Raw genomic sequence first — 11,704 nt, forward strand, 5'->3', positions numbered from 1 at the left:
CCACGGGATTGGTGTCAAAGACTTGTTCAAGAGGCCAGACTCCAGCAGAGAGTTAGCAAGTCAGCAATCTTCCACACACACCCTCCACAGGGGTTGTTGTGGTAACAAGAAGAAATGTGCACTTGGCCAGTCTCAATATCCTATTTGCTACTGACCATATATTAAACAGAATTCAAGAAAAGTCAAGAAAAACACTCTCCCCTTCTTCCTTTCAAATGTACAAAACAGCTGTCTGTCCACCTGTGAAACAGTCTCTCTCCTTTAAACTGTTGTGTAGAGTTCCAGAAGAGAGGCTTGCCTATTCCTTCAAAGTACCTGAAAAGCCAAAGCTTCTAAGATAAACAGAGAAAGACGTTTTGCCCTGCTAAGCATGCAATACATTACTTTCCAAAGCTCACTACAATCCCATGGTTTATCAGCCACACATTTTTAAAAGTTGAACCTCATCTTCCAGAACCGTTAACAACTTCCCTGAATTTACAAATAATCATTCATGCAAAGTTAAAGATTTTTTCTAACTTTTTCTAAAAGGCAATGAAGGCTTACGATTCACGCAAAACAAAACAAAAAACCCCCCACGTTAATTAGGTTCTTTTTTTCTTCTAAAATTCAAAAACTCTTTCCTATTGTGCTTGCTAAATCCGGAAGAGCTTGTAGCTTTGACAGCTTGAACCACACCATCCCCTTCAGAGCCGCAGAGAACTTCAGATCTTCTCTGTCCCGCCCCCTCTGGCTACTGCGAACCATTGTACACCCAAGCTTGGATATGATTGGGTAAACCTTTTGTCAATCTCCCCTGTAGTCCCATTGATTAGAGGATCGAATCGTCAATTATTCTCCCGGTCCAGACATTTCTTTTCGGGTTAGGTTGACTGCTGAGGCCAGACGTCTTTTTACAGAACAGAGCACGTACAGGATTTTTTTTTTCCCCCTTTCTGGAACCGAGCAAGCGCTAGGAGGAAAAAAAAAAAAATCTGTCAAGCTCAGCAATTTTTTCAAATCTCGGGGAGAAAAAAAAAGGAAACCCGGTCCTTGATGTACATAACAAAAAAAGAAAAAAAGCCATCCACAAAGCTACATCTTTAAAACAAAACCATCACAATAGACATTTACCCAGCAATCACTCCAATGCATATGCAAGCTAGAGAAATTTTAAAGTCTTAGCCATTAAACAAAATCATTCTACCATTATTGTTGTTTATAAAACGCGTAGCATATAAACGCAAAATAGAAAGTTTAAAGCTGAACCACGTACCATTGCAATGTAAAAAGAGTACGTGAGAAACTGAGAAACTTTAAAATGTTCAGACGAATTGCTTCATTAGTTGTCCCCCTTTTTTTGCATTAAAAAAGACATCTAAATAAACTTGGAACCGTTGAAAACCCGGAAGAGATTTTTTTTTAAAGCTGTTAGCCAATTGCAGGCTTCTTGGAGAATTTTTTTTTTTAACTCCAAATCAGGAGGCTTTTGCAATTGCAATGCGCGCTCTCTGCCTCTCTCACTGTCTCTCTCTCCTCTTTTGAAAGCGATCCAACCCTGGCTGGCTGGTTCTCAGATTCTCTCTGGTTTTGCCTTGTGTGCTTTGGATTGTACGAGACTTTGCAGAAGTTGCAATCGATTCGCAGTCCGTCTATCCTCTCCCTACCCCCTTGTTTATTTCCGCAATCGCTGCAATTTGCATAGTAACCACGCACGAGGCGGCGGAGGGGGCCGGGAGGGGGCAGGGAAAAGGCCTTGCCCCCTTCTCCCCTCCTCCTGTCTCTCTCCCCTCCAGTCTCCTCCTCCCCCACGGCGTGTGGCCAATAGGAGTCCCGGCATTCAGCGCAAGCTCCGGTCGGGACACTGTTCGGAAGAAAGCCCCTGTGTTACTAGGCCCGGCTCTCGGGATGGTGTTTTTGGCGCAGTAGGAGTTCCCCCGCAGCTGGTACTCGGGAGTTGTGACGATATAGTACCTTTGCCTGCGGTTGTGCGGGTTTCGCACGTTTTAATCAAGTCTGCACACCTGCTTTCTCGGTTTCTTTTTCTGTAGTCTCTCGTGAGTTATTAGGCTAGTTCAGGATGGTTAGTGAGAGATTTAACCTTTATTTGCACTGGTGTAGACCAAGAGCTAAAGATCCTCTTTGGTTCATTAAATCAAGAGAGTGCAAAATGTCACAGAGAACTCGCAATGAAATAAAGCTTCTACTCCAGATTCAGAAAGAAAAAGGCATTGGCTCAGCCCTGCAGATGGCTGAACATAAAATTGTTAGGTGGGCTCCCTCAAGAATAAAGCTGTTCCTTTAAAGCAAGAGATGCAGTGAAATTCTAACTTAATTGCAAGGGTCTAATTTGTCAATATCCTTTAAAAAGGGGGGGGGGTTCCACAAAGCTTAATACACCCCTCCCCCCCCATCCCCCCCCCAAAAGAAGAGCTGAAAGACATTTCATATTTAAAGGGGAGGGGCGTTAAAACACAGTTATTGGATTATTAAGTCCTCCGTCTTACTGATCCATCTTATATCATTAATCCCGACTCTTTAAGATCATGTAATCAGGTTATTTCAATGTCAATCTTTTATGTGTTTGTTTCAAGCAACAAACAAGCCATTGGTTCAGTGGCGGTGTGTGTATGGGGTGGGGTGTCCCTTTAAGTGGAAAGCTTCACAACTGGGCTATTATTATTATTATTTTTGTTTTAAATGTGTTTGCTTTGCATCAGTTAAGTAGCTTAATACATTTTTTGCTGAATAACTGAGTTACTGTGTGCTTAGCTTGCTTGATAAAATTTATCCAATAAGAAGTCAAGAGGAATAGGAAGCAACCTGGCAGTTGTCTGATTTTCTTAACTGTGCTTGGTGAAGTTACCTAATTAATTAATAACAGGACCTTGCACAGTTAAATTAGAGGTTAGAGAAATTTCCTATTTTATTTTGAACCACATTTTTGGCTTTAGACTTAAACACTTTACAACTAGCTAACTGATGAAGCATTGCTGGGAGGTAAAGTACTGTGGCTGCCCTTGGTATTACGCAGGATTTGCTGTTCTGGTCTGACTGATAGATTCAAATATTGTCTAGCTCTGGAAAGTCTGTGGCATTTAATCCACTGAGCATTTCCACTTGGCGTACCACTTTCACCTTAGAAACACACTTGATGAGATATAGTGGCTTAAGTAAAAAGAAAAAATAATTTTTTAAGTAATCAAAAAATTTCTAGGCCTAGTTTGGCTGGTGCTAGGCTATGTGATCTTGAGACAATTACATAACACCTATAAAATAGGACATGGACTTATTGTGAGAATGGAGGACTGTTTTGTCAAGAGCTAAGAGCCTTTGAAATGCACAAGAGGTATCAACTTGTATTGCATTGCTCTGTAGATGCTGTGGCCTGAATAATTCCTAATGCTAAGCAAACCAGGCCTTGTCAGTAGGTGGTAACAATGAGTTTTGTGTAGTTTTGTGAGTTTTGAGTTTTGTATAATGTCTCTACTTCATTAACTTGGTCTAATGTGGTAGGTTAGCACCAGTCCCAAAGTAACCTTTTATATCTTCATCTAGTCAACAACAACACAGTATAGGCTTTGGAATCCAATTTAGGTGTTAATGTTGGTCCTACTATGTGTGGTGGTGGTGGTTCAGTTGCTTAGTTATATCTGACTCTGTGACCCGGGAAGTGCAGCCCACCAAACTCCTCTGTTCATGGGATTTCTCAGGTAAGAATACTGAAGTGGGCTGCCATTTTCTCTTCTAGGGGATCTTCCTGACCCAGGGATTGAACCTGCATCTCCTGAGTTGCAGGCAGTCTCCTGCAATGCAAGTGGATTCTTTACCACTGAGCCACCAGGTAAGTTCCTACTATGTGACTCCAGGCACATTATTTAACGTCAGTAAGCTTTAGATCCTGCCTTTGAAAAATGGTACATATTCAGATAACATGTGTAAATTACTGAGTACACTATGTGTAGTCAATAAAGATAGCTATAATAATACTATTACTGTTTAATATGTATAATGTCCTAGGTGAGCTTTCCAGGTGGCTCAGTGGTAAAGAGTCTGCCTGCGAATGCAGGAGATGCAGGAGAGACAAGTTCGATCCCTGGGACAGGAAGATTTCCTGGAGGAGGAAATGGAAACCTACTCCAGGATTTTTGCCTGGGAAATCCCATGGACACAGGAACCTGACGGGCTACAGTTCATAGGGTTGCAAAGAGTCAAACATGACTGAGTGTGTGCACACACACACTCACACACACACACACATATTCTAGGTACACTGAATGTGCTAAAAGCTAAGGAAACAGAGAATAAGATATTATCCCTGCCTCCAAGAAGCTTTCTGTCCAATGGCAGAGACAAGACATAAAGGTAAATAACAATATAGTAAGTGCTATCTCTAACTTAGATATACATAAAGGACAGTAGGAATACAGATGACTGATCTTGTTTGGATGTACAGATTAAAAAGCTAAAAAAAAGTGACATTAGTGTTGGGCTAAAAGTATGCATTTGTCAGGTGAACAATTGAGGGGCAGAGTACTCCTGTCTAGGAAAGCATGGTGATATCAGTGTATGCAATGGGCCAGAGAATGGGGTGAGGTTCGACTGTGACTCATTGCACTAGCTAGTGTTAGCTTGTGTTACAGTAACTAGAGATGTAGTTGGTAAAGCAGACTGAGGCAAGATGGTGGAGAGCATTATGAGTTTTGCTTGAGGGACTGGGGAGGCCTCAAAGGTATTTAACCAAAAGATAGGCAAGATAAGACGTGCAAGTTAGAAAGATCATGGTAGCAGTGGAGGCAAAGAGACCAGTTAAAACAAGGTGAGAGAAGATGAAGTCTTGAATTATAGCACAGCAGAAATGAATGAGCAAGAGAAAAAAGGAAGGAAGAGAAGAGGGTAGGAGAGAGGCGTGGAAGCAAGGGAGAGACACATCATTGACTTTCATTTCAGGGACTTTGATCAATAGGAACAACATAAGAGTGCAGTGTTTCCACACTCTTCCCAAAGTCCAGATATCCACATTATGTATAATAAGATCTGTTAGTGAAAGAAGCTCTTCTTGCTCCGCAAACTGCCACTTCTATATCCTTAAACCTACAATATTAAATAATTTAAAAATAATAACAGTAACCATACTAGTAGCTCACATAGATTGACTGTTTATTCTCTATTAGCTCTTTCCACTCCCTGAATTTGGATTCTAGTAACTTCAGCCCCATTGAAAAACAGCTGTACATTAAATAGGGTGGTTTTGAGTTATCAACCCATTTTAGAGCCTCATGTTTCCACATAGGCTGGCTTTATGCCTTGAAAATAGTAGGCTCTTCCAGGAATTTTGCTTTGTTGACCCAAATAAAAAACCTAATCCTCTTGCAGGGCATTGATATGGAGACTAGAACATCAGTCTTACAGAATAGAAACATAATTCAGAATCACTATATTTTTCTAATAATAACTTTAAATTTCTGTACTAAATTGAATGTTGAACACAAAGGTATACTTCACATTTTCTTGATTTGCTTGGGTAAATCCTAGATCATCCAAAGAACTTTTTAGGGTAAGTAATGAACACTGGCATTTAGAGGTCTAACATGGCAATGTAAAGGATAATAAATAACACAGCAGTATAACGGATAAATACTAGAAGCAAATTTAAATCTAGGATTTGAAGAGGCTTCCAAATAAGCAAGTTGTGGCAGTCTACTCTCCCCCGGCTAAATCTGTTCTCTACTTTTGGATACATAGATGAACAATTAGAGTCTATATTTTCCAGCCTCCATTTCCGATGGGCATGACACATATTAAGTTCTTCTCAATAGGATGGAAGCAGGATAGCTGAGTGCAAGTTCCATGTTACTTGCTTAAAAGAAATTTGTTTTAAATTTTTGGCCTTTCTAAGGGCTTCCATGAAGCCATGTTAGAGACCAAACTTCAATGACAAAGACCAGGACTGAGCCCTCGGAGACAAGAGAGTGGCAAGATGGAAGGACCTTGGTCCCTAAGTGATCTCAGGGAGCAAAGTTGCTCCTGCAGCCTAGATCGTATTTAAACTTCTGGTTCTGAGGACTCTGATATAGCAGCCTAGCATTTACTACAACTAATAATCAAGATTATAAAATAATCTCATGAGATCTTTGGATAATTTTCTCTATAAAGATGTTATGGTTTTTCCCCAATTTAGTACAGATTACATTTGTTTTTATTATCAGCCTTCTTTTCCAGACTCTCCTCCTGCCTCAACTCTCTCTGTGACCTGCTCATCCCATACACACTGAACAACTCGTCTCCTCTCATCATTTTCTGAACACAGCATACATGTTCATTCCTCTCTTCCTTTGTCTGTGTGCTTTTTTTCTGTCCAGAAATCCCTTAAAAAATGAGTTTTACTCGTTTTTTCAAGAACCAAATTCTACTTCCTAATCCCCCTGGCAGAATCCATGCATCCCTCCAGCATGATCTCCAGTGTCTTATACTCATTTTTAGGACAGCTCTCTTCACATTGTATATAAATTTGTATAAAAGTGTTAGTCACTCAGTCATGTCTGACTCTTTGCATTTCAAGGACTATAGCTCACCAGATTCATCTAACCATGGAATTCTACAGGCAACAGTATTGGAGTGGGTAGCCATTACCTTCTCTGGGGAATCTTCCAGACCCAGGGATTGAACCCGGGTCTCCCAAATTGCAGGCAGATTGTTTACTGTCTGAGCCACCAAGGAAGACCCATCAGTTTGTATATCAATTATTTATTTGTCTGTTTGTCTGCTAGACTATGAGCTCCTTGGAAGTGCGACGACTTCATACCTTCTTGGATTCCTATAAGCAAAGTGCCATAGTAGATCCTCAATGAATGTTGGGCGAATTCACATGTGAATGAACAGATGAACAAATGGTTAGCATTCCAACCTTTCAGTCTGATAAAACACAAGGTCAGGAGCATGGCTGATACAGAACATGGCATTATCACTGGATGGAAATTTTAAATAATAAAATAGTAGGACATTGAGTTTGCTTATCACAGACCTTCCACACATATTCTCACCTTTATCATTCTTCCTGGCTGGGGCAGCCATTGTCATTCTAACCACACAATTGAGGAGACTAAGGCTCAGGAAACTATAGAGGTTACTCAAGGTCATTCACACTGCGAGTGGTTGAAAACAGTGCAATTCATTTACCATTCTTCCCCAAAGCTCTAGCTATGTTTTCTAACTTAGGAAAAAGTTCAGGCTTCAATTTTTTTTAAGTACTAGTGGGCTCTAATCGTAATCAAAGGCAAACACATGGATCCATTGTTAAAAAAATAAAAAAGCTTTATTGAGATATAATTGATATACAAAGAACTGCACATATTTAATGTATACAGTTTGATGAGCTTGGACATATACCAACACCCATGATCGATCACCACAATCAAGGTAATAGATATATCCGACACCTCTCAGAGTTTCCTTGTCCCCCCCCACTTTTGTTTGTGGTATGAACATTTACTTTGAGGTCTAACCTCTTAAATCTTGAAGAGCACAGTACAGTATTGTTAACTATATGCACTGTATTGTACAAATCTCTAGAACGTATTCGTCTACCATAGCTGAAACTTAACGCCCACTGAATAACAGCTCCTCGTTTCCCCCACCCTAGACCCACCCTTCTTATTCCCGGGTGGCTCAGTGGTACAGTCTCCCTGCCAAGGCAAGGAGACACAAGTTCAATCCCTGGGTTGGGAGGATCCCCTGGAGGAGGAACATGGCAACCCACTCCAGTACTCTTGCCTAGGGAATCCTATGGACAGAGGAGCCTGGCAGGCTACAGCCTGTGGGGTTGCCAAGGAGTTGGACATGACTGAGCAGTTGAGCACACATGCAATTGAGCACCACGGATACACACCGTGATAAACTGCAGAAATCCCCCACTACCAAAGATGATGTCACACAGTTGAGCTGCTAGGCTAGCCAGAGAGAGGAAATCTGTGTCATAACTAAAGTGAAGGTAGCAAAGTCCCCAGTTCACAGAAGGAGAGGTGAAGGGGGACTCAGAAGTCTCCAGCCACCACGCTTTACAGATGATAAAACTGAAACCAGCCGAGTGAAGCTCATAGTCTTAGAGCTGGTAAAGAATTCATCCCCAGTTCAGTGCCAGTTTCATTACATCATGCAAAGGATATTTTGCAGGAATGGGAAAGGAGTGAATAACTAGCTCTGATATCAAAGTTGAAAAGAGGCCTGGGAAAGTGAAGAAATACTGCTCTTGAATCTGATAGGAGAAAGAAAACGGTTAATTATCTAAATCGAATGGACGACTATAAAATCCAGGCGGGTACCTAAAAGATTTACCTAAACGTGTTCAGACAGTTCAGTGATAATTTTCAGGAAAAATAAACGCGGGTGGGGTGAGAGCAGCTGTTTAGAACTGCAAATTCGTGTGAAGAGCTATGAATGGATCTGGTTCTCTAGTCTCTGCTCTTTGTGGCCTTAGACAGTTCAACCTCTCCCTCTGGCTTCCTTCTCTGAAAATGTGTAAGTATCACCAGCCCTGCTTACACATTGAAGTTTTGTGAGGATTCAATGAAATCATGAGTGTGAAACTGTACAAAAATTTAGGTTTCTGTTCTATGAAGGCCCTGTACCACCTACAGTGGTTTATCATATAGCACAGAATAAAGAACATGGATATGTAGTTGGTCGTATTTATCCTGACTCTATTCAGAAATGTTTTTGAGTGGGGATGTGTGTGTGTATCTCTGTCTATTTATCTCTGTCTAATTATATGTAGACACACACACATATAGTAATATATATATATATATATATATATATATATATCTCCAAAGTGAGTGAAAGTCATTCAGTCATGTCTGATTCTTTGTGACCCCATGGACTGTAGCCCACCAGGCTCCTCTGTCCATGGAATTCTTCAGGCAAGGATACTGGAGTGGGTTGTCATTTCCTTCTCCCCACATCCCCTGCAGTGGACCACCAGGGAAGTCCTAACCCTAGGGTTTTTTACACTTGCTGTTAAGATAACATCCCATTCCCCCCCAGGATAGTATGGATAGGAAGGAAATAGAAACTGGACAATCCAGTTGGCATGGACACTGAGTTCACTCTCCCTTCCATCCTCTGTCCCTGCAGAGCTCTCCAGCCTCTCTTGACCTTTCTTTCTCTTTCATAAAGTGACTTAAAACTGGGATCAGCAAAGGGAACTCCAGCAAAGAAATGTATAGAGTTGGGGTTGTTGTTATTATGTTGGATACACTAGCAGTAATAAGTAGGTGACTTGCTTCAAAGTGCAGTTAATAGGCCAAGAATCAGGATTATGAATTAACCAAAAACATCACAGAAAAAAAAAAAAGCCTGTGTGCATCAAGGGTAGGGAGATAGGGTACAATCTGACACTGTACTGGTATGTCCCTTAGGAAAATGGCAATCTTTTTTAAAAGGTAATTGTGGTAAAACATATAACATTTATCATTTTATCCATTTTATAATGTACAGTTCAGTAGCATTAAGTATATGCACATTATCGTGCAACCCTTATCATTATACATCGCTAGGATTTTTTCATCATTCCAAACTGAAGGTGTGTATCCGTTGAATAGTAACTCCCTATTTCCTTCTCCCCACAGTCCCTAACAAGCACTGTTTTACTTTCTGCCTCTATGAACTTGACTACTCTAGGAGTCTTATATAAGAATAATGATTCAGTTTTTGTACGTTTGTGAGTGGCTTCTTTCACTTAGCATAATGTCTTTAAAATTCATGCGTGGTCCTGCATGTATAAGATTTTCCTTCCTGTTTCAGGCTGAATAATATTCCACTGTAAGTATATACCATATTTTGTTTATCTATTCATCCATCGATGGAAACTTGGATTGTTTCCACCTTTTGGTTTTTGTGTATAATGCTGCTGAGAACATGGTGTATAAATTTCTGTTTGAGTCCCTGCTTTCCATGCTTTTGGGTATATACTCAGAATTGTTGAATCATATAGTAATTCTATTTTTAATTTTTTGAGGAGGAAATGGGAATTTTAGTTTGTCTTTGGGGAAAAATTGAACAAATTATTTAATGACAGTTCATTTACAGAGTTGCTTTCATGAGCATCACGAATCTTGGATTCTGTTCTCACTTCTCCTATTAGCTATGTAATCTTTAAAGTCTCTTGAATTTTCAGTACCACTCTCAGTTTGCTCATTTGAAAAAAGATGTTTTTTAAATTAGTTGATATCTAAGGTCCTTTGAAATTCTAAAAGTCTCTAATTCTGCATATTCTCTTTGGTATATGAGTTCATCCATTCCTTTCTTCATTCATTTTGGAAATGCTTTTTGAATGTCAGAGCAGGTTTGTTTGGGTTTTTTTCCTCTCTCTGTCTCTGAAAGATAAATAGGAGTTATCCAAGGGGAATGGGAATGGGGAGAAGGGAGGCTGGGGTAATAGTTGAAAGAAGAAATAAAATGGACTGTGAACTAGTGGAAAGGCAGGTACCAAGAGAAGGCTGAAGGGGTAAATATGGGTCAGAACTCTTTAGGCAGAATGACCGAATTTTAAGATTTTGCACTTTATCCTGACATTAATGGGGAGCTATTGAAGGATTTAAAGAAGGCAGTAACAAGATCAGTCTTTGTTTTAGAAAATCACACTGACCAATAACAATGTGGAGAATGGACTATAGGTGTTCAAAACAAGTTACCTATTCTTTCTCTTCTTTGTTGTGTTTTTCTTTGACAGTGGGAAAATTAGTCAAGATGTCCTAGAACCTAATTTGGAACAAAAGACATTTAGATCAAACTTATTTCATCCTGGTAAACAATACTGTACTGAACTTCTTGCACTGAAAAGTATTTGTCCACTGTTTCCCCTGAACCATGAAAACTACTCATCATGTAGTGTCTTCAGGTCATTAGCTTGCCAATTAATACGATAGGACTATGACATTAAAGAAATTTTTAAAGATGTTCTGATCAGGAATTATTATCCTTTTATCTACAATGTTAAAAAAATTAAATATCACCATATTAATATCGCTCGTATATTTCATGAGAAAACTTTAGAAAACTCATATTTAATTAAGTGGAGTTTTTCCTTAATTGGGATGCAAATAGTCTACTTCTGGCTTTACATAATATTCTTTATATAAATAATGTAGTATTCTAAAATCATAAAAATACACAGTGATGCTGTTTTCCTTTTTTTATATACCTCATTTTCTTCACTCTGAAAGTTATATGTTGTGCTGCATCAGCAGATTATATACCTATGAAGACAACGAATGATCCCTGAAGGCCATTATTTTTAATGGGTGAAGAAAAGGAGTTCTTAGATCTTAGTTCTATCTTAGATCACACAAATGCAAAACAAATTGTTTGGTAAAATTCTCTGAGTTTTAATATGCAAGAATAATGCCTTGGTTTACTGCAGATATTAAGATTCATTCAATCACTCATGCCTTGTTTAGTAAAGTAATGCTGGAAAGAATGGCATTTGCCTTCAATAAATTTTGGCAGTTTGGCATAATTTTTACTTTGTGTTAAAGAAAACCAAAATGAGAGCAAGGAGAACCAATTATAAAGAGTGCTTTAGTCTGGCGAGGATGCTTGAAATGGCCAGCTTGTAGCAAGCAGGGCCAGGCCAAGAGCCGAGAAATTAAAGTTTGTATGGTACGTGGTATGTTTTTGGTATATTGAAAAAAGAAGTGCTTCAAGAAAGAAGCCAAAGAATGGTAAG

General features: G+C 39.5%; 1 protein-coding gene across 1 annotated transcript in view; it reads right to left on the reverse strand.

Moving 5' to 3' along the window:
- NFIA (nuclear factor I A) overlaps positions 1 to 1,383 on the reverse strand; it is a 396,205-nt gene extending 394,822 nt beyond the window's left edge. Inside the window, exon 1 of the mRNA XM_043461143.1 lies at positions 1,256 to 1,383. Within this exon, the coding sequence (XP_043317078.1) occupies positions 1,256 to 1,258 (3 nt within the window). The 5' untranslated portion in view covers positions 1,259 to 1,383. The remainder of the gene's footprint in view (positions 1 to 1,255) is intronic.
- Between the last annotated feature and the right edge of the window lie 10,321 nt (positions 1,384 to 11,704).

The sequence above is a fragment of the Cervus canadensis genome, chromosome 2 (assembly GCF_019320065.1).
Source record: "Cervus canadensis isolate Bull #8, Minnesota chromosome 2, ASM1932006v1, whole genome shotgun sequence".
Lineage (NCBI taxonomy): Eukaryota > Metazoa > Chordata > Mammalia > Artiodactyla > Cervidae > Cervus > Cervus canadensis.